Below are 23792 nucleotides of genomic sequence, written 5' to 3' on the forward strand. Positions count from 1 at the left end.
GATGGCAGTGATCCGTAATGGTGAGCTCTTTAAACCACTCGGCCATTCGGAACGTCACACCTGTCATTGTTACCGGCATTGTAAGTTAACAGTCCTGTAGTAATGTAGCTTATGGTCGATAGGACTCAACCCGATAATTATAAACATGTGGTTCCATGTCTGTATGTAAATTTATGTATGTACAGAGAGAGAGAGAGAGAGAGAGAGAGAGCAAATGTATATGCAAGTTTTGTCAGAAAGGGAATACAAGTCAGGCAATAACTGTCACGGAATTGTATAAATCCATTTATTTATTAAATACATGTACACGAGTTTCGTTTGTTTGTGTACAATCATACCCGATGGTAATTTATGTATATTGTACAATAGTTCTACGGACTTAAAAAGTGGATCACCAAAATTTTCAAAAGAAAAGAACACGGAGCGAATACGGACTCCATATTTAAGACTACACTTAGACTGGAATTTATGGATAAACTCAAAACGGACTACAAACATTGAATTACTTCAAAATGGACTACAAATTCGTTTGATAACGAAATGGATGGTTTATGGACTACAAATGATTACGGAATACGAAACGTATGGATAACGCAAACAGGCAACTTGCCAGAATTTTGTATTACTTCTATACTAATCAAAAACATGCAAATATAAACAAATACACAATACTCGAAACATTATTTTTTTACTTACTTATTTCATACTAAAATATTGCTTTAAAAATTGCACGAATTATACTATCTCGAAATTACTCCTAAAAAATGTTGTTTTGATTTTACCGTATTTATTATCAATTAATGTACCTTGAATCTATTGAACTAAGACTTACATGTACTTAACTATTACCATTGACAAAAAAACTGCAACACGTGGGATAGCATGAACAGTTTGACTAGCTCAATCAGGGCGCAATTCCAGTGGACCATAATATGAACTCTTTGAAGTAGTTTCTTGTTTCTCTTTATACAGAACATTTACATCTACTTAATACCTTTCCTATACAAAACACTAAACTGCTTCCACAAACTTAAATATAATATAATTAAATAATATCTCAAAATAAATTTGATCTTTACCAACCAGTCCAAACAAAAACACGAGGGGTATCATAAAAAATAATATAGCACAAAACAATAACAATCACTGGACAATACTGATACCTGGCACGGATCACTTACGCAAATAACTCTTAGAGACCAGCCAGGGTAAAACAGCCGTTACACTAGTTATGGCAGTGTAAAAACCCTAGAACAAAATCTAATCTAAATTTAATTTTAAAAATAATATACAATAAAAGACATATTGGGGAAATTTACGCGTGTATAGCAAGCATATCATGCGCTGCCTGCAAAAGCGTGTTAAATGCAAGACAATAAGTGAACACCACCACCACCCACCACCCCCAATAAAACCCAGTCCGGCGAATACAGACTAGTCTTAATACGGGGAATATTCCAAGTTGTTCCCCTGCGAAGATTTATTTCATCTAAGATTATGCGAAGTGATGAACCAATACAATGCTGTCAAATGATCAATGAATTTCTCTCTAATTCATGTGATCAATTTAGCATTTTAAAACTGGAATACTAACTTACAATTGAATATTCACTGGTATAAGTGATCGCACGTTTGAAAAGCGAATTTTTCCAATTAGGGAACAATCAAAGACCGATTTGTTTCCTTGTCTTTACCATAATATTCACTTAACCAACATTCGAAATTTTTTGTCAATCAACGTTGCTAAGTCTGTTTTATTGTACAGTAAACTTAATCTAGGACATTGTAAATATGTACATCTTCTTTAGTTTAATTATTGCACTACACTGATTTATAATTAGACTTAAAATCTAACCCAGAATATTCACATATCAATTTATAAAATGAAGGATCTTACAGTATAATTTCTACGACACAAATCAAAAGACTCCGTGAAGGGAAGCAGTGTCAATGGTCACCCGCCATTTGAAACATCGACTGGCACCCGCAAGTTTTGGGAGAGCTAGGGCCTAACCTTCGACACGTCCAATAGTGTAATATGAAACCCAGTCTCACTATTCATCTCCCAATATAAACACATTCGTGTGTATCTTTTCTTAAGATTACCTCACCAGTCAACTGGCGGTATGAAACGATAATACTGGAACACAGACGTTTTGGAAGAGAAGGGCTGGTATCGGAATCCCTGAAATATAAGTCATAATTTTAGTTGAAATGCACATTATGACAAGAAATCTGGTGTTCTCTACTGTGTCAATTCCCCAGTAAATTAGTATGGTAAGTAGAATAAGAATTATGAAAGGTAACATATTTTGTGATACTTTTTTTTGTAAGCCTGTATGTTTGTCCGTCCTAATTTACATTACTTTATTTTTCATATTGCTAAATTTGATTGCTTACTTTTCCATGTTTAGACTTGTGCAATACGGAAGGCACATTTGCTTTCCTCCCTTCGTATGTCTTGGAGGAAGATATAAGGTCAGATTAGATATAATTAAAAATATAGCATCATTTAGTTTTTGTTAAGTTTGCATACGCATTCATATCTCCAGGACAGATCTGTATTAGGTTATGTGTTCAACAGCACACAGGTAATATATTTTGGTTTAGAACGATGTACATCCATTGCCATGGCAACGATTGTAATCACGATAACTAATATCAGCAGTAGCAGCATCACTATTAAAACCATTTTTGTTCATCTTCTTTCTCATATCCTTCTCCTTATTATTATTATTATTATTATTATTATTATTAAGATATGACGACGACGAAGAAAACGCACCTTTGACTCCGTCGCTTTATAATAGATGTTATTTTTTGTAACTACCACAGGTGGTTTGCGTAGTGGTTGTGACTGTTTAGGGGATGTCTCCTTGTAGCTTTCCCGAATAGTCGGTTCTTCTTTTCTAAATGAAGGATCATCCTGTTTGGGTAGCTGATAATCCGAGGATCTCTTGTAGCTCACTTGTGGTACATATGATCTATATGGTTGGATAACTTCTATCTTCTTCCTTAGTGGGTCCTCGTACACTGGGTTGTAGGGTTTATATTTATACTCTCTGTATTTGAAGTCATATAGTTGAGGATGGTATGGTTTGCACGTGTACATTCCATTTCGAGGGTCTAGTATAGATGCACTGTCACGCGTCCTACCACGGCCTGTAAGAGTGAAGTAAAGAGAGAATAATTAGGGACAAGTCAATATTTGCTGATGTGATAGCAGTATTTGGTGATATGACGGAAGGACTTGTTGCATATCAGTTGGCGATGAAACGGATTTTCTCTCAAAAGATATTATTCAAACTATCACGCAGTAGCAACGAGTGTATACATTTACCGCATATGACATATTTGTAATGACTACAATCTTTCTATATTCACACAGAAAATAATACCAAAGGGGGCGTTCACCAGTTAGTATGTACTTTTGAGAGAGCGACGTATGTCAGGTCAAGTTGTTTGCATTTAAAACACGCACAGTGGAGAGAATGTTGGCATACCTCTATGTTACTTTGAGGTAATGTGGCTAACATTTCTTTGGAAATTGTACAAAATCTAAGCACACTGCTGACTAAAATGACTGCTCCCTTGTGCTAACAAAATCAGAATGAATTAGTGTAAAGTACACTTTCCTTAGCTCTATTAAAATAGGGAAAATCAATTTTATAAGACTGGTCAGGACCAGCTCATGAAAGTGCAATGAATGAATTACCAAATATATAACATGTAAAAATAGAAGGGAATTAAAGGTTATCTGAATAATACCTAAGCCGTTATAACCATTGAGGAAACCCGGGGAAATTATTTTCTTTAAAATTCTAACCCTATACAAAATACGAAACTGTAGACCGTCACCATAATTTCGCCGTCTCCTACCCCACCCCACCCATTACACTTGCTCTCCTCGCTACCCCGCCCTCTCCCACTACCCTAGCGCTCTGCACTAAATACTGAGCACTCCCTATAATGAACGATTATCCTAACGATAAATACGATATAGATTTACTGTCTGTGACTTCTTAGGAAACTTGTAAATATACCAGTCTGAATGTTGATTCATATCTCCATACACATTTCAGTGATATCTGTAGAACCTTGGGTTTTGTTCTTCAGTTTAACACATTACAATTAAGTCTCTCCTACTTCATTAATACATGGGTACAAGCGCTTCGCTTTTTTATCTGGATGCAAAACGTTTTAAGTTTTGAGGAAAAGCGTTCTCGTCAATTGGTTGCTTATATTAGTTCAAGAATTTAAAAACAGTCTCATCACATTTTAAATTTGAGGCAGTATAACATCATGATGGCGATTATATCAACGTCAGTAATCGGAAACGTCCCATGAACAGTACTTATTAACACGCGTCAGGTCTAAGGAAAACAATTACTCACGATGTGTTTATTAACATTTACGAAGTTGGTAAGACCATCCTACCGCTAAGAGTCAAAAGTATCAATGCTCTTTTAGATTCACTTACACAAGACAACACATCTCCTAAGCTATGGCTTACAAAAGGCAGCACATTTCCTATGCTATGAATATGGTCAAAGGATAGAAATTGCATCAATAGTTTAGATAGTAAAAGATTAGTGCGTTTAATTCGTTGACACAACAAGCAAAGCAAAATACGTCTTTGCAATAATCTAAGTATTAAATTATCTCCACTTAGATGGGTAGGTGGACAGTAGAGGGAATTTGGAAACGGTTGGCAGAATAACAGCAATGGCGGCCATTTTGGATTTCAACATTTAGTTCAAGATATAACGATAATAATAGACTCTGTGAATCAAATTTTGTTTAAGTGAAACATATCAACAAATAGAACAAGCAACACGACTTTCTATTCTAGAGTTAATAAATTTTTCTTTTAGTTTTTATCGCAGTCTGCCTTTTTACAGTAAAAGATTTTGACCGAATTGCCTGGGACCAGATGCTAGCTCATACATTTCGTTCTTAAATTTATTTACAGCCATATGCATTAAAGTTTTTTTAAAAAATTTATTCTATATTATTCATGAGTAAAATGTATTTTAAATAAAATCACACACACACACACACACACACACACACACACACATATATATATATATATATATATATATATATATATATATATATATATATATATATATATATATATTGTAAAATGAAGCGAATGTATTTTGAACCGACTGTTGCGAAAATCACTTAGAAATGCACGCAACATTCTTCTAATAAAACATAGAGTCACAGAAATCCATTTTTTGTTCAATTTTATCACACATGCTGGATGAAGAAGGTGACGTTATATATATATATATATATATATATATATATATATATATATATATGTGCCAGATAATAAAGGTTTAATATTCAAATGTTTCATTTAATCCGTGTTTGTACTCTTTTATACTTCTTTAGTGAAATGTAATAACCTCTTAAGAATTATATTTGAATTTAAAGAAGCTTCATTCACAGATAATTCTACTTATTTCTTCGCTCATGTTTGTGAAAACATACAGAAAGTCTGGAGAAGTAAATACCCATTTAATAAAAAAGAAAAACATAAAATGATCTGAAAACAAGTAGGCAACACTTTATGATACACACGTGTACCTCTGGCTATGCAAGAGTGTGTGTGTGTGTGTGTGTGAGAGAGAGAGAGAGATTTCGTTTACCTGCTACAGCTGTTTTACTCCCTGTCGGCATATTTCTTTTTACCACACCTCCTCAAAAGTTGAAGAATACTAGCACAAAACGTATTATTCACAAACATTCTAAATGAGTTCCATTATAAATATCGTGTAACGGTTCTCTAAAACAAACACACTGAAAGTGTGTTTTCCTCGTTGCTAGTTAAGTAAACATAAGTGCAATTCGATTATTCTTGTACATAGAAAGAGAACGTGACACTTGAACCAGTCTTCGCACTACTGATTATAGAGAGTCGTGTTTCTGTTACTGAATTACATTAATCAACAAAACATTATTAGGGGATTCCATATTTAACCAATGAATGTGATAACTATATGAGTAATATGGGATATTCAATTACAATAAAGGGAGCACGCTTAATGTTTTTCAGGAGGTGAGTGGCTAAGGGGTCCAACATGTAGTGGTCAGCTATTAATTTTTACAGATATAGGCCAAAACATCTTGAGAGGTGAAAGCATGGCTTCTGTCATTATATGCTGGCGCCCACGGTTACAATATAACCCGCTTAGCGGATACCTCAGCATGAACGTCTTTGGTTATAATGGACAACATTATTAAGCAATATTTTAAATTCACTTTGTATATTTAACGTGCAGATATAGAAAGATTTCCTACAATGGAAAAAATTAGAATTTATGTCTGCGTATTTTACCTGTTCGATAAAAGTATATATATTTTACATGTTGTTACCTGTTGATCAGAAATTATATATATATATATATATATATATATATATATATATATATATATATATATATATATATATATAACATTTTCATGAGAAGTATATATATATATATATATATATATATATATATATATATATATATATATATATATATATATATATATATATATATATATATATATATACTTTACCTGTTCTTGACCTGGATTGTAAATTCACTGTGTCGTCTAGGTTTGTATATGGTAGCAGCTCGAAGATACACAGTGAGTAAAAACATTCTCCTGGTTGATGTAGTCCTGGGTTACCAAACCTTGCTGTCTCTCTTTCCCTCAAGTAATCTGGTCCTTTGGTATAACTCTTCAGTTTGTCCAGAGATTTGTTATGTTCGTTCGTTATTTCTTCAGATCCATCTTGATCTCATCACGCCAGACAGTTTTCTTTTGCTTCTCCACTCATCATTGCTGCAGCGGATGTTTAGTTGTGTCTATGAGGACGAAAACAAGTGAATATTCTTCTAGCTTTTGTTGTACATTCTAGCAGAATATCTCCTTTGTTTTCAGTCCAGGTATTGAAATACTGTTCTCTTTTAGGCATTATATATGGGAAATTATTGATCAATACTCGAGTCGGGCTTGCTAAATGTTGAGGTAATTAAGAAGTATGCCTAATACATAAGTGTGTGTGTGTGTGTGTGTGTGTGTGTGTGTGTGTGTGTGATTTGGATTTGTAACAAAGCTGTAACACTTTTTCAGTCATATGGCTACAATGTGGCAGTTTATAGTGATGTTTAACACTGTGGCATCCTGCAACAGACATGTAGCATCATGTTCCTGTCACAGAATTAGGCAAAGAAATAACTTGGTTTTGTCTGAAACAATTAGACTATTTCTCGTTGTACATGCGTACAACGTTATATAGGGTGAATGTGTTTTTCCAGGTAAGCGACTGTATTACATGTACCTAGCCACAGATTACTTGTGTCAGGTATCATGACTAACATGAGGTGCACGGGTATTCTACCCCGACTTGTACTCACTCTCCTATGGATTTAAGTAAAACGAATCACGAAAAACCACACTGGTCATTTTTTGGATCACGTCAAGGAGTATACAATCTCCTTTATTCTCCAGCCGTAGGGGTAAGTGTTAAATTTGCATTCTATTTATTTGATAGGCGAAGCTTATTCGGTTTGTACTGTGTTATCGCGTAATAATGTTTATTACAACGCAGATTTTTAAAAGTAATATCATATATATAGAAATTATGCATAAACTATTATGTCCCATTTGGTTTTATTATAGCTGCGTCTGTGCGTCTGCGTATGTGAATCTGTAGCTGCGTCTGTGTGTCTGTGTTGGCAGCTGTGTCTGTGTTGGCAGCTGTGTCTGTGTTGGCAGTAGCTGTGTCTGTGTTGGAAGCTGTTTCTGTATTGGAAGATGATTCTGACTGTGTCCGTAGCTGACTGTTATAGTAGCTGACTATTATGGGAGCTGACCGTGTCTGTAGCCGTGAATGTATATGAAATGTTATAGTGAATATAACTAGAGCGGTCCGAAGCTGTACGAAGCCGTCTAAAGTTTAATGGAGTCATCTGGAGCTTCCAGAACAACGCTGTCTGTTGTGATAGCATTATCGTGAATCTTAGTCATGATAAGACCATTTTGAATCTTAAGTTGTTTCAAAGACTATTTTGAATCTTTATAATTTTGTTCTTGTTGAACAACATACTGTTTAAGGGGTAAGTGCAGTCCATGAGGGTTCTTGGATCTACACTTCATTTTATTCGATATTTGTTTTGTTTATTTTCAATTGTATTTTTACATATATTTATCATTATCAACTCATTCATAAATTTCCATCTGTCTTGCATTGTGTTTGGCTTGTTCATTTCGTCCAAAATCCCACTCGGTTACAATTCTGTGACAGTCCCATCCAGTCATAATATCCTGTTTTCAGGCCAACCACTCCAAACACTGACCTCTAATTGCTGAGCGCCATTTTCATAAGTCTTTGGTATGGCTCGACAGGGGTTGGAACCCGCGACCTCCCGCATCCAAGGCGGACGCTCTAACCATTTAGCTCGTCAGAACGATGGCCTAAGAAGTAGGCAAATTGTATTCAGCATAACTTCAGAAACAGAATTAAATGCCTAAGTGTCAATTAATTACCTGGATACATCAGTAACGTAATTAAATCCCTAAGTGTTAATTAATTACCTGCGTACTTCAGAAACATAATTCAATCCTTAAGTGATAATCAATTAATTACCTGGGTAAAGATTTAAATATTAAAATATCAAGAACCTCTGATATTACTACAATTATTGCAAATGATATATTCACCCATAATTAATACAATCTGGATACCCCAAAATTTGCAGACTATACAAGTCATTAAGACATTTTAAACTTGTGCTTGTTAACAATCACTTATATTGCAATCAAGTTTCTATTTTGACTCGTCCTTTATAGTACATGATGGAAAACCATTTTTTTTGCTATGTCAATGTTCAGATCAGTTTATTCATGCATGTATTGTCTATTGTATTTTACCACCAAATGCAAACATCTCTTATCTGTTTCAGTTTTAAATTAAATTAAATTAATATATGTATGTTGCAAGCCTTTGTTCCAAATCATTAAGCATCTCCATCATTCGTTTTATCTCTTGTCAAATTTGTCAATACTATATTGTACAACGACAATAGCACGATACAGTAGGTGTTTGTATTAGTTTTGGTTATTCAACCGATGAATGCAGCGTACTCGCGCAATGTAATATGTTGTTTTAATCGTCTAACGCAAATCTCTAGTGGAATACACGTAGATTTTTTTCCATATATTTTATCAAGATGCATTCATATTTATCTCGGCTGTGCTCACCTACACGTTTTCATTGTTTAGCTTGGTGAACAATTTCTATTCTTCATTGAACTATTACTAATCACCTTAATGTTTAATTAAATTATTTTATTAAGTAGTTGATGTTAAAACAGTCATTAATTAATCGTTTTGTTTTATATTCTTTTCATTTTTTGTGGCTTTGTAGGCATCTTTAACTTATTATTGACTAATGCCGAGGAAGTGGGAGCTAAGTGACTTTCACAAGGATGTACAGAGGCAGCCAACCTAGGGTGGCCATGGTCTGGTGTAAAACCAAGACCCTTTGATTACAATTCAGGCACTCGACAAGCATAGCTATAGCGCATTGCTCATATTCTATTCGAGATTGTGTCATGGCTTTTCTGAGATTTAAAAAAAAATCTGACATAACCCCATCCCTTGAAATTTATTCTTACTTCGTTGTAGTTATTCCATCTTTGACATTGTTAATTTCCATGTCTGAATTGTAACAGAATCATGAAGGTTTAAGTTTTCTAATTTACTTATTGGAATTATTATTTTAAGCTAGTTTGATTGAAATTATTATTTTAAGCTAGTTTGAAAAATATCATATCACACAGCAGCAGACTCTGTTCTATATAGTAGGGTGGGTAGTTTACAATGGAAGTCATTTCTTTCACAGCCCATTCAACGTGTGTCAGCTGTACTCTCAGTTGCAATATTATATTTCATCTAAAAGTAGAAATCATCTCTACCTGAATCTTTCGTTTTGGTGAGGTAGATTTTCAAGTTCTTTGCAAACTTCGCTGCATTCTTAATTTTCCACCTTTAATTCGTTTATAAAGATATTAGTATCTAAACCTTCGTGCAATATAATTTACAAGAACGAAAGTATAATTTGAAACTTTTATTAAATAAATAAAAACCTTTGATACAAATATATATGTATAAAAAATGATAGAAAGTGAAATGTACACATCAGTCCAACCAGCAATGAAATGAATGCAATTCTGGTCATAAAGAATACTCGAGGTAATGGAGCCATGACAACATAGATAACTACAATGAACATAAGAATACGTACACAGATAAAGATATCTTAACAATAAAAATAACAAATTTCATAATTTGCAAAACATATGCTTTTATAATCACGATGAAAAAGCAATAATCATATCAGTTTTTTTTTCTCCCATGTTTATCATTTCATGCCTTTTTAATCATTTCTTGCCTTGTTTATCATTTCATGCCTTTTTAATCATTTCTTGCCTTGTTTATCATTTCATGCCTTTTTAATCATTTCTTGACTTTTTAATCATTTCTTGCCTTGTTTATCATTTCATGCCTTTTTAATCATTTCTTGCCTTCATCATTTCATGCCTTGTTTATCATTTGATATCGTACTTATCATTTCATGACTACTTTATCATTCATGTCTTTTTTAACATTTACTTGGTCTTATCTTGACTAGCAGTGAGACTGTGTTCATTGGTCAAAAGCTAGATATATGAGTCATTTAAACATTTGTCTTATCTTGACAAGCAGTGAGACTGTGTTCACTGGTCAAAAGCTAGATTCATGAAAGTCATTTAAACATTTGTCTAATCTTGAATAGCAGTGAGACTGTGTTCACTGGCCAAAAGCTTGATACATGAAAATCATTTAAGCAGAAATAGAACAAGTTGCATGTAAAAGAAAACATGAAAGTTGAATTCTACAAGGTTGCTATCTTTGGTCATTGAATACGGATATTGAGTATATATAAATATAAAAGCATCATCAAGAATGTAAACACATTTACTATAAAATAAACAAAACAAATTATAACAGGTGGTGGTAAGTGTTTAAGTTCATGGTATAGCATATACAGAGCATGTTCTTGTTGATGATATTGTTAACATGGCAATTCAATTCAGTCAAATCGTACCACGTGTTATTCTCTTCTGAAACTGTTTCCAAAAAGTGGAGGATGTCTTCGTTTCTTGAGTAGATATAGGCTAATATTTCACCAGTGCAGTAGGAAAGGATGTATCGTAAAGAGAAACAATACAAATCGTTTCCACAAAAAAAAACCGCAATATTCTAAACATCTGCAGCAAATTATATTTATTATGCATTTTTAAGGCGAAAACGGTTCATTTTCGTGGACACATTGCTTGCGCTTTTCTATACGGTAAACATTCGTGGCATGAAGGTGCACAACAAACATCACATATTGTTCACATCCGCCTTATTTCAGAGAATAACACTTTTACACAAAATATACGAATCGTTGGGATTATGCTTGCGTGAAGTTTTTTTATTTTTATTTTGTTCATATCTGCATTCAAGAGTGACATTTTGGACTTGGCAAGCTTTGAGTCTAGTTTGATAGCAAACGCGGCCCCCATATTTCCCAATTTCGGGTGCAAATCAACACTAATAAATGCCCGATTCTCCGATCGTTTTCAGCCATCTTTAATTTTTTGCTAAGAGTCAGAATGGTTACTTACACCATTTCCTTGTCACTATATTTAACCAAAAATTTTTCCTAAAAATGTTGCACTGTGTCACGAGTGTTAAAGGTATAACACACTGCATGACTATTACTAACATTTGGCAGGATTCATGTTGAAAAAACTAAAATAACTCAATAATTGAAGAATACATTTTGTTATTTGAAATTCACTTTTGAGCATATTGTATGGTGCCTCCATTTTGATTAAATAAATATATATATATAAGAGGGTCTACAGTCTTGATACGTTTTAAGATCTGGTCATCCTAGTTTCAAGACAGAGACAGAAAGATGACAAATGCAGTTTGCATAATTATAGAAATACATATCTGAAACAATACAAAGGAGCAAATGTATTTCTTAAATGGGAAACAAGTATTCCAAAAGTAATATCAAAACTGTTGTGATATCATTTTTCTCCTACTGAGATATTCCAATATATATTGAAATATATAACAAAGAAAGCTTCACGTCATTTTACTGACTAGCTCAAGGAACAAATATAAACGATTGGACATCACATAAAAACAATGAAAAACGAAATAGTAATCTCAAGCAGAACACTGTATTGCGTACAACATGTTGGTAATGTCGATCCGATTTCCATGAAAGGATTCATCATTACTGTGTTAAAACCAAGCACTACAGAAGGCCACACTTTAAATTAATATCCGAAAATGCCAGACTCGGTAAAACAAAGCAAAATTACTCTTGATGTCTCTTGTTCCATATATACAACAAAATTAGCCATTAGAACGGAAATGTTTTACAAAGAAAAGCAACTGTACAAGTATCTAAGCTCACTGAGATTAGACAAGCAACTGTACAAGTCTCTAAGCTCATTGAGATTCAAGCCATTAATACGAATGTGTTGCTTGAACAACAGGTAAAAGAAACCGACACTACCGTTGGCCAATGTGAAGAAATAGTTCGAACTTTACCATTTCATCGTGCAGTAAAAATACTATCCAATAAAGGTCAGTAAAGATACATAATATACGATGTAAACGCTATAGAGATAACCAAACGAAGGATATCATCTATGCAACATCGATGTTACAACGTATGACGAAGGAAAAAGTAAGAAAACTACTCAGATAGAGAGAGAGATTCCAAACAAATGACTATAGTATAAGAGACCGATTAAGGACTGAAAGGCTGTATTATAGGAGCCAGTGTCTGAACACAAAGCTACCGTGAGAAAAAGGTTGGTAAGGGTTGAAGGTAGTAGAGCTCCAATAGTTTGACATCTGACACAGACTTCCTTTTTACCATGTATTGAGAAATCGGTAACAACGGCAATGAGAATCATCGTTAATTGAAATACTTAAATGATTATTGAAAGAGAAAGTTTAACGATCGCTGTTATAGCTACCTGTACATCAGTAAGCATATACACAGTTACCCTGATCAAAGCAAATTTGAAATACAGTGCTGCTCCACGTCAATAACTACAGCCTCCCATGTCATCTGATGTTTACAGTAATGTAAGAAATGTCTTGACTAAGTGGTACTTTTGTACGAAATGTCTTGGGTTCGAAATGTCATGGGTAGGAAGCATCTTGGTCGCATAATGTCTCTGGTACAAAATGTAACTGGTAAAAGCTGTCTCAGGTACAAAAGGTCAGAAGTAAAAGACGTCACTGGTACAAAATGTCCCAGGTACAAAATATATTGGATACAAAATGTCTTTGGTTATAATTGTCGTGGATAGGATTTTTTTGTTGCGTAAATTGTATTTCGTACGAATTGTTTGGAGGGGGATATCGTCTTTGTTTGAATGTAATTAATATACAGTATGGTTAGGGTACGGGAAATCCTTGGTTACAAAGTACCTAATATACAATATGGTTTGGGTACAGGAAGTCCAGGAAAGAAAATACTGATGTCATGAGCATAAATTCGTGGGTTTGTTTTTCAACACCTTAATGTTTTTAGCCTACGATGTGTGTTTCAGTAAGAAATAAAAAGAACAACAAAGATATATATTGACAGGTGTAAAATACACAATTATTCTCTTGTGATATAGTTAAATAATAATCAGTTTAACTCTATCGTATAAGAACCACCACACTTTGTCTTCACAAGATCTCTTCAAATGGAATGAGTCACGGTAATTCCCAACACCTTGAAACGACCAATAATTCAGCAAATCACCAGTCAGAATTTTTGTGTGGTACAAGTGCAATCATTCTGGAAATGGATTTGAGCGGATTCCCATATTGGTTTGGATAAACAATTTTCTGAAAAAGAAAGAACACAGGAATGTCAGTTTCAATTTGTCAATGATGTGCATGCCCTTTCTAAGAGGTTGGTGGTACCTACACGTATTTCATTATCTTTCTGAGTCGTATACCTTCTAACAGCGTGCATCAATTTATGCGATTTGAATGATAACACACAGTGATGAACACTGCACAAATGGCAATTGCAAATAATCAATGCAGTTAGCAATTCCACTAATAATATAAAGCAGGAAGTTACTGCTCCTAATAATCAATACATCTCTCAAAAGATTATTCACTTTGACTATATAATAGCCGAGGTTTTCTAAGCAAATTTCAGTGTTTATAGATAAACGCACGCAAGGCAAATATCCGTTTTACCCATGTTTTTATGTAAATTTAAGCAAGGCAAAATATTGGTGTTACGTTAGTCTTAAACAAACGCAAACAAAGCAAAACGGCAGCGTAAAGTCAGGCTTTAAATAAAGGCGAATATGGTGTCACTCCAATCTATAAACAAGCATAAGCTAAACAAAATGCCAGTGTTGTGTCTGTCTTTGAATCAGATAAAAACAGCAAAATGTCATTGGTTTGTCAGAGGTGAGATTGGAACTGTGATTGGTATGATAAAATTGAGATTAAAAATGTCATTGATATGTCAGAGGAGATGAGAATACAAATATCATTGGATATATCAGAGCTGATATTAAAATGTCATTGGTATGTCTGAGTTGAGACTAAAAATGTCATTGATATGTCAGAGTTGATATTGAAAATGTCACTGGTATGTCAGAGTTGAGATTAAAACTGATTGGTATGTCAAAGTTGAGATTAAAAATGTCATTGATATGTCAGAATTGAGATTAAAAATATCATTGGATATGTCAGAATTGAGATTAAAAATGTCATTGGTATGTCAGAGTTGATATTATAAATGTCATTGGTATGTCAGAGTTGATATTATAAATGTCATTGGTATGTCAGTGTTGAGATTAAAACTGACTGGTATGTCAGAGTTGAGATTAAAACTGATTGGTATGTCAGAGTTGGGATTAAAAATGTCATTGGTATGTCAGAGTTGAGATTAAAACTGATTGGTATGTCAGAGTTGAGATTAAAACTGACTGGTATGTCAGAGTTGAGATTAAAACTCATTGGTATGTCAGAGTTGAGATTAAAAATGTCATTGGTATGTCAGAGTTGATATTATAAATGTCATTGGTATGTCAGTGTTGAGATTAAAACTGATTGGTATGTCAGAGTTGAGATTAAAACTGATTGATATGTCAGAGTTGAGATTAAAACTATTTGGTATGTCAGAGTTGGGATTAAAAATGTCATTGGTATGTCAGAGTTGAGATTAAAACTGATTGGTATGTCAGAGTTGAGATCAAAACTCATTGGTATGTCAGAGTTGAGATTAAAAATGTCATTGGTATGTCAGAGTTGATATTATAAATGTCATTGGTATGTCAGTGTTGAGATTAAAACTGATTGGTATGTCAGAGTTGAGATTAAAACTGATTGACATGTCAGAGTTGAGATTAAAACTGATTGGTATGTCAGAGTTGGGATTAAAAATGTCATTGGTATGTCAGAGTTGAGATTAAAACTGATTGGTATGTCAGAGTTGAGATTAAAACTGACTGGTATGTCAGAGTTGAGATTAAAACTCATTGGTATGTCAGAGTTAAGATTAAAAATGCCATTGATATGTCAGATTGAGATTAAAAATATAATTGGATATGTCAGAGTTGAGATTTAAATGTCATTGGTATGTCAAAGGAGTTGAGATTCACATTGTCATTGGTTATGTCAGAGTTGAGATTAAAAATATCATTGGTATGTCAGAGTTGAGATTAAAAAATATCATTGGTATGTCAGCGTAGTTTAGATTAACTAAATGTAAAATGTCAGTCTTTAAATAAACACAAAGAATGCGAAATATCACTTGCAAGTCAGCTTTTAAATAAACTTGTAGAAAGCAAACCGTCCGTAGTATATCAGTATTTAACTCGAGCGTCTTATTCTTTTAGTTCTTATATTATACATCGTTGCTTGCATGCCTCAGTTTGGGTGTCATTTGTCCAATGTCATTTTACTAGTACAGTCAGTTATGCCACCGATTGTTTTGATGTACAATATATATTGGACCACTTTTCTAACGAATTGCCACAACAGAAAATCATCCCAAAACAAATATTATTGCAAAGTTGTGTGCATATTACACGTATATATGGTGACTAAGAGGTGTATTTGCAACAACAAACCAAATTTGGAAGATAAAATGCTGCACGCATGATGTTGACGCAATCTAGACAACATCAGAAAATGCAAGTCAACATTTGGAGCATAGCAATAATTAGTGTGTAATATATAAGTTGGAAATACAGTGTTATTGAAATCTGAAATCACACGTAAACCATACGATTAGTCTGGTTCACTAAAATCTTCATTCATACACTAAATAATGGACATTTATGCACTGAATCCGTTCATGGAACCAAACATTTTATAGTTTATTTTCATTTAACTATCGATAAAGACAATGCTAATACACGGCTGAACATGACATTAACCTTATTGATATTCGTGATGATTAACATACTTGTGTTTACCTGGTTAATTATCTTCTTCAGTTTCGGTGCTGGTTTCCTTTGCTCATTTACTTTATACGCTATGGGATCCGTATCTGGAAGTTTGTATTCGAAGAGTTTATTATATCCGGTTTTCGAAGTGTAAGGTTTGTACTCATATGGTTCGACCTTTCTCTTCAAAGGGTCCGTGTATGTCGGCTTAAATTGGGTAGGCTTATATTCCTTATGCTTGAAGTCGATATTCGTCGGCTTGTATGGTTTGTACTTATAGAGACCATTTCGTGAGTCAAGGAGAGAACGGTTGCCGGTCAAGCCCATGCCCCCTGAAAAGTACAAAGAAAGGTAACCATTCACAGGAACTTACAAAATGCTTGACCCCTTCGTTACACAACCGCATGAGCGAAACAATTAAACTCAAGCTCAGATTTTAAAATGACATCCTTTTAAAACTGCAGTTACTGATAGAGTTTAGAAAATGTCAGCATGAATTTATATTTGCTATCCCCACAAAATGCGCTGAATTTGAATGACATATAGAATCCTTATTAGGTTATATTATGGCATGTAGAGTTTGATATCATTTTTATATCAAGAAGGTTCGATAAGTTGAACCGATGATCTCTATAGAGAAGACAGAGCACAACATTGAAAGCAGAGAGAAAACTCTAAAATATAACGCATATCTTTCGAGTATTACTTAATTTGAATATGTACATGAATGTAGAGATACACAAGCTAAAATTATACCAAAGTATTAGTGTTTTCAATTTTACTAGTATACAATGCACAAAGTAGTAAGACTTGTCCAAAGGTAAGGTCATAACTACTTGGCGGGGAAGGGGGTGTCCAGCAAATATAAGTGAAATATGCGAAGGAAAAAGAATAACTAGCACAAAAAAGAAGCATTTACCACAGAATAAAAGACAACAATTTGCAAATACATCCCATGAATTTATTTCTACCGTCCTTCTGTTCGCATTGTCTATGCCACTTTACCTAAACAATATTTAGCTGAAATACAAACAACTAAGTGAGAGAATGTGCACAAACAAGGATGGGCCGGTATGACAAACATTCTCTCCTAAACGATGCAGCATTTTGATGTTCAAATTTGGCCGTCGATTTTAACTGCACGACAAATTGTGCTCGAATTAAATAATATAGTTATTGTCCATAACAAAAAAGGATCGGTCCGATGGTCAGACGCTATAAATCCGTAACATGGTGAGATGGGATATTGACCAATGACCCCATCTAAGATTTCGTCGAAATCATGTGCCATGCCCTATTTATCTCGGATTTAATATTAATGAAGAAGCTGTTGTACGGAAACGACCATGGGATGGGCGGACGGAAGAAATGTCGGACAGACGAAATGACGGAATGATATAACGGAATTAAACTGAATGTTCCCCTTTATATGAAAGAGAAGGGGAGATGGATAGAGGCAAACAACTATACATACTTTCTCGAATTCTTTCGTCTCACAGCCTCATGTATGGGCGAAACATCTGAACACAGACTACCAGATCATGACTTAGAACGGGGTCGCCATCAGATGGATACATCTGTTTTGTCTTTTTCAGGTATATTTTCATTTGTCTACGTGTGTGTGTGTGTGTGTGTGTGTGTGTGAGAGAGAGAGAGAGAGAGAGAGAGAGAGAGCACCTGTGACAACTGTGGTACGCTTGTTGTTGCCTGACATTTCAGGTGGTTACACTCGCATCTTGTCTGAATTATCTTCGTACATCCTTATAAACAATGGAACTAAACGTCGGTTCAAATACACAGTTTTAACAAATTACAAACGTGTTAATCATTAAATTTCTCCTGTATATCTAATTCTTATCTTACACTGAAATTTAGTCCAAGCTTTGTTGATTTAGTCTGTAGTACACGTTTACTGTTCTCAAATAGAATGGCTACCTTGTTTAAATCTAACATATTCTATTGTAATTAAGGTTCGCCCTGCTTGCCTTGAAGGTACAGTATTAATACGCTTGTACGACTCCTGTGGTATGCTACTAAAATAGATGTGGTATGCTACTAAAAGAGAGAGAAATAACATTGAAAAGGGACTATGAACTATTAAAGTCCGTTTTTTGTGTTTACAGCATTGTCATAGTGTTAAACGAGGATTCCCAAACTCCAACATAAACAACAACTGAAAGGGATTCAGACAAACACACATACACACGCAAACACAACGGTAATGGCGACGGAGATGACGATAAGAGTAACAATATATGACCATGCTGAGGCATTGTTCGGTCAGTACATGAATGCCATAAACAATTACGGGCTTTTGTTTCGATCAATACATTCTTTTCTTAAACCGTCAAATATAGATATTGCTCACGTGATGTGAAGACAAATATCACAACCCAATAATACAATATAATGAAGCCAATAAAAAGCCATTTATATATATTAGGTTAATTGCCCGTCCAAAGGACGGGAATAAAAGAAACTAAAAAATAAAAAATGGGATGAGAGAATTTAAATGTAACTTTGAACATTACAATAAAAAAAATGTAAAAGTACAAAGTATATTGGGGATGCCGCCGCGAGTTTCGAACTCATGACCTCTTGTTTGGCAGCCGGGTCACAGAAAGAGAGTTAAATGTTCTATATATATATATATATATATATATATATATATATATATACATACATATATATATATATATATATATATATATATATATATATATATATATATATATATATATATATATATATATATATATATATATATGTGTGTGTGTGTGTGTGTGTGTGTGTGTTGATCCGTGCGTTTTTCTTCTGTATTGAATGAAAACCAACCATATACTGTTATTGAAAATGAGTAATGAGTTACATAAAAAACATTCTGAGTAAAATGTTCTTTTCTTTCCATCCATTCTCTAACTCGTTTCTGTACGGGAATGATCCAATAAAACGAAAAATAACGTTACTGAAGACAAATAACCTCATAATAAAAGTAATGTTTAAAAAAACCTCAACAAAAACAAAAAAAAAAAAAAAAAAAGAAAAGAAAAGAAACTAATCAACAATCTTAAGCTCATTTTGGGATATTTGCAGATCTTCATTTACTACGGCATGAATCTGATCTGTATGTTTTCGTGCTCGAGCGGACCGATATGTTGAAAATTCCTACCATAATAAACAGGGCTGTTGCAACTCTTCATCACACTAGATATAATAGAAAAGTTGCATTTTAAACAATTTAAACCATTTTGGGGCAACTATGATATTTTACTCTATGGTGGGAAATATTTGCTAAGCATAAAAATCTGCACACATTTATTTTATATCATAATATGAACACGGATCTAGAGACAAAAGAACATAGATGTTAATGCTCAAAGACAGATTTAACCTCTGCAACAGAAAATGACTGCGTAATTATATCGGTACGTATGAATTCTAACTGAGTTGATGTCGAAGATGTTCGATAATAGTGACTCATGAATCGATGACGATCAGTTGAAATATATAGTGTTACCATACCCACTCTCAAGATTTCGTGAAGTTCCGCTGTTTTGTCAAGGGTTGCAGGAGGATTGTCACAATTAGTCTTGGAAATAAATATTCAGCGGAAAAGAAACCCTTGTTCACAAGATCATTCTCAGGAAATATACCCTGTTTCAGGTAGCGAAAATTTTTCTATAATAAGATGACATTGAAAACGTATAAACGTCAGTATCGCTTAACTTGGTCATACGAAAATCTTAAATCACCATATTTGGGTTACCTCTAATTCAAGATAGACTGGTGCCCGTGTCGAAAAACAATTAAAATAAAAACATGCCGGACTTCCGGTGGTCACAGTGCCGAAGATAAATACCATGGATGTTAATTTCGCTACCAACAATGCTCCTGCAACGTCTTACATAAGAGTGGAATGCCCTGACCAGGATCAAATCATTGTTTAATCACGAAAGAAAAAGGGGACTATTTTGACCCCCTCCCCTCCGACGACCAATTGTGGCTATTACGACCAGGTATTGTTCAACCATATAAGTGTCTTGTTTACTGACATAAGTGATTATAATATAAAGACATACGCTGATGTTCTTCTGCCATCTTGTTGAGCACATAATCTCTACTAAGTATAGCTTCTCATTTCTCTCACTCTGATTTCACAATCTTTATTCTGTTAAATCAATTGTAAATCCGAAGCATTATTTATAAGACATGACCACGAACGAGCCTGACGAAAACGAGAGACGAGATGATTCAAGTTAGACGTGTTCCAAGCGAAAAAACAATCACGGGGCCCCGATTGGCCGAGTGGTCTAAAGCGCTCTCCGTTACGGATCACTGCTATCTCACCTCTGTGTACGCCGGTTCGAGTCTATGTGAGAAAGCTTGCCAGTAACTTCTCGTGGGTCGGTGGTTCTTTAGGAGTTTTCCCGCGTTCTTCCTCTACCATTAATACTGGCCACCATGTATAGCCTATCGTGTGCTAAAAAATGGCGTTTAACCCAACAACAACAAGAACAACAAACACATTCACTTTTGGATGGGAACCAGTCAAACAAACGGATGCATATGGTAAAAGGGCCTCGTCACAATATTTACAGCTCCACGCATATCACTCAAGTACCCGACATTGTAAGATCTCCTGTTACACACGCTATCACTTATCAATCAACAGCATTTATAATTTCAGTAAAGTGGGTTCAGTAGGGAGACAAAATAATTGGTTTCTCTCTCGCTCATGTATTTGAGGAATCCATTACATATATAAGCGATCCACAAAAGTCGAATTTATGTTAAAAATAAAATTCCAAAAGATGATCGGATAGGGTCCCAAGTTTATCAGTATCTCACAAACAAACCGGAACTGGGAAGGTGCTATGACAACTCATTACAAAAATTAGTATTTGTGGATCCAGTGAAAATATGTAACTGGTGTTGAAACTTATAAATTATTCTGTTGTATTTTAGTGTGTGGGTGTTGTGTTTACTTAATCGTTTAACTCTCTCTCTCTCTCTCTCTCTCTCTCTCTCTCTCTGAATGTTATGCGGGGCAGTAAAGATGGCAGTTATTAGCACATATACGCAAAATAACCAATAATTGTAATGTATATATGTGAAGTTAGCGCACTTCTTTTTTCACTTTCGTCCACATTCCTCCACATATGTTTTTGTATTATACTGATAATTCCCAAATCTGTTTATTTTGTTTCAGATTGTGGTAGCTCAACGAAGTATGCGATTTGTTCTCTTGCACGGATCTGCTTAATAGCCGGCAGTTTTCTTATCTTGCTACGATTCACACCCATCCATGTATATGATATATGACACTATCTTATCGTGTCTACAACAGTAAGCGGGAACAAATATCACAGGTTTTGAGATAGCTGTAAGACGTTTGACATAAACTTTGGAGGATGAGGTTACATTTTTCTGAATGAGAACCTGACAGTTAGTGAATTTGTGAGTTTTTTGTAACGTTATTGTTACCATTAACTTGTGGCATGCTTTCTGCAATAGCTGATATACTTGTATAAATCTCTTTATAATTGTGCCCTGTGTCATGTTGATATTATTGCTCATTTTAGCAATGGAAAAATTGCATCAGGTATAGAGAAGAAAATGCAGAGAGAGAGAGAGAGAGACAGAGAGAGACAGAGAGAGAGAGAGAGAGAGAGAGAGAAAGAGAGAGAGAGAGAGAGAGTCCTTGCATCGTATTTCCCCATATTATACCCAGATGGGTGATACTAATCAGCTCAGTCGAATACCGCAATTATAGATCTCAAATTGATAAGTCAATGTTTGTATCGGCCTTCAACCGACACAGTATCAAAGGAAATAATGGGTCTTACAATTGGATAATTAATTCAAGTGTCGGGTAGGCATAAGTTGTTACAGTTGTGTTTGGGCTCGTTTCTGATAAGACCTACCTGTCTAATATTTACATATCATTTACCTTACCTTTAGGTCTCCCTATATGAGCTTTTTTTTTGCCTCGCGCGCTGGTGTAAAATTCCACCAGGAAGGCAGATAATTTCATTTGTAAATAAACACACAGTTTCAAAAATAGGGTGGAGGGAAAAGTGTTAAGCTGTGTTTGTGGCGACAACGAAGTGAGCCAAAGTATATTCTCATATAAGATAAGGATTGCGAAAATAACGCACACCTTGATTTGAGGTTAAATAAACAGGGCTTGCCTATATCATCCAGTAAGCTTCGGCGTTCTTCGATACGCCATAAAAACTCCTATAATGGACAGAAACGAAAGTGCAAATAAACCTCGGAGAGCTCACTCAGCTAGGTCATAACCTTGCGAGACTGTAATCATTTTGTATTTACGTGTAAAATATTGAGATCGAGATCGATCGATCCAGATTGGGTAGTGAATCTTGAAGCTTATTCATGATAAAGAAAATAATTTGGTAATCTTGCCAATATATCAAAAATCTTTTTGGACATATCAATGGTAAATACAATATAGAAAATATCACAATTCTGGGACTCCACATCAACTTAATTTCATATCCTAAAAGAATAAATTAAAAATTATAACAATTGCATATTTTGCGATAATCTCAATTTTGCATGAACCGAGAACAAACAAGTGATAATCAACATTTTTATATAGATGGGCTTTTTAAGGTAAGCAATACTAGTTTTGGTTTTTGTGATGATTTTAGCGTTATTTGACATAAAGTTGTAGGACCCGTACTTGGTGTTTGTGTGTAATTTGAACACGAATATAAAATTATGAAAGTTTATATTTTCTTCACTGATTGTCTCCCTGCTTTGATCGATTCAATTCCTGTTGACTTATTTCCCTTGAAATCATTTCGTTTCTTCGTTGCGTTAAGGTCCAGGGGACAGCTTAAAAAAAGTATCCCATGGCAAATTTCTTAACTAAAGGCTATGGTATGACGTTTTTAACTGTTATTGTTTACTAATTAAAAATATAAATATGTTTCTCAATCAGGTGTTTCAGGTTTGTGTTGTTCTTGAAACTGATGAGAGGCATAAACACCCCTTACGATCATATCACATTATGTACTCATTGAAATACGAATAAACGCAATACTTTTGTGATCTAGACAATCCTTTCCTTCCATTCAACCCGAAGAGGTTTTTTTCTATCGCTGTCAAATTCTCTGGGTCTGTAGGTGAGTATGGACTTTTTATTTTACAGTCGTTAATGAAATGCCAAGATTATTGCTCTGTTTTTTAATGTATTCAAATGAATTTAACTTTCGCCTAAATATT

At 34.4% G+C, this 23792-nt stretch overlaps 2 protein-coding genes and 1 long non-coding RNA gene across 5 annotated transcripts; 1 reads left to right on the plus strand and 2 right to left on the minus strand.

The window, feature by feature from the left end:
- Positions 1-257: 257 nt before the first annotated feature.
- LOC149788645 (uncharacterized) lies at positions 258-5898 on the minus strand. The gene is made up of 3 exons (XM_089975741.1): positions 5664-5898; positions 2786-3162; positions 258-2185 (listed from the first exon to the last, which is right to left on the minus strand). Exons 1-3 carry the CDS (start codon positions 5692-5694, stop codon positions 2108-2110), a joined length of 486 nt encoding a protein of 161 aa, XP_089831867.1. The 5' UTR covers positions 5695-5898; the 3' UTR covers positions 258-2107.
- A 4225-nt stretch (positions 5899-10123) lies between these two features.
- On the minus strand, positions 10124-18501 carry LOC149788646 (uncharacterized). Of its 3 annotated transcripts, none has more exons than XR_016424187.1 (4): positions 18219-18501; positions 16572-16873; positions 10558-13971; positions 10124-10462 (listed from the first exon to the last, which is right to left on the minus strand). XR_016424187.1 is itself a non-coding variant. In XM_089974734.1 (3 exons), exons 1-3 carry the CDS (start codon positions 18253-18255, stop codon positions 13882-13884), a joined length of 429 nt encoding a protein of 142 aa, XP_089830860.1. In that variant the 5' UTR covers positions 18256-18501; the 3' UTR covers positions 10124-13881. The 3 variants fall into 3 exon arrangements, 1 of the variants encoding a protein (XP_089830860.1); XR_016424186.1 differs by having other exon boundaries at positions 10124-10500; XM_089974734.1 differs by having other exon boundaries at positions 10124-13971.
- Positions 16920-22088, plus strand: LOC149788647 (uncharacterized). Its single transcript, XR_016424188.1, has 2 exons — positions 16920-18136; positions 21751-22088. It is a non-coding gene; the product is annotated as an uncharacterized LOC149788647 (long non-coding RNA).
- Positions 22089-23792: the final 1704 nt, after the last annotated feature.

The sequence above is a fragment of the Sinohyriopsis cumingii genome, chromosome 11, assembly GCF_028554795.1.
Source record: "Sinohyriopsis cumingii isolate HCF-2022 chromosome 11, ASM2855479v2, whole genome shotgun sequence".
NCBI lineage: Eukaryota > Metazoa > Mollusca > Bivalvia > Unionida > Unionidae > Sinohyriopsis > Sinohyriopsis cumingii.

Excerpts from the sequence above, each read along its gene's own strand:
- LOC149788645 (XM_089975741.1), bottom strand. The coding sequence starts at position 5,694 with ATGCCGACAGGGAGTAAAACAGCTGTAGCAG. Across the intron at positions 3,163-5,663 it reads GAGTAAAACAGCTGTAGCAG|GCCGTGGTAGGACGCGTGAC; the intron begins GTAAACGAAATC and ends TCACTCTTACAG. Across the intron at positions 2,186-2,785 it reads ATAAAGCGACGGAGTCAAAG|GGATTCCGATACCAGCCCTT; the intron begins GTGCGTTTTCTT and ends CTTATATTTCAG.
- LOC149788646 (XM_089974734.1), bottom strand. The coding sequence starts at position 18,255 with ATGTCAGGCAACAACAAGCGTACCACAGTTGTCACAG. Across the intron at positions 16,874-18,218 it reads GCGTACCACAGTTGTCACAG|GGGGCATGGGCTTGACCGGC; the intron begins GTGCTCTCTCTC and ends TGTACTTTTCAG. Across the intron at positions 13,972-16,571 it reads TGAAGAAGATAATTAACCAG|AAAATTGTTTATCCAAACCA; the intron begins GTAAACACAAGT and ends TTTCTTTTTCAG.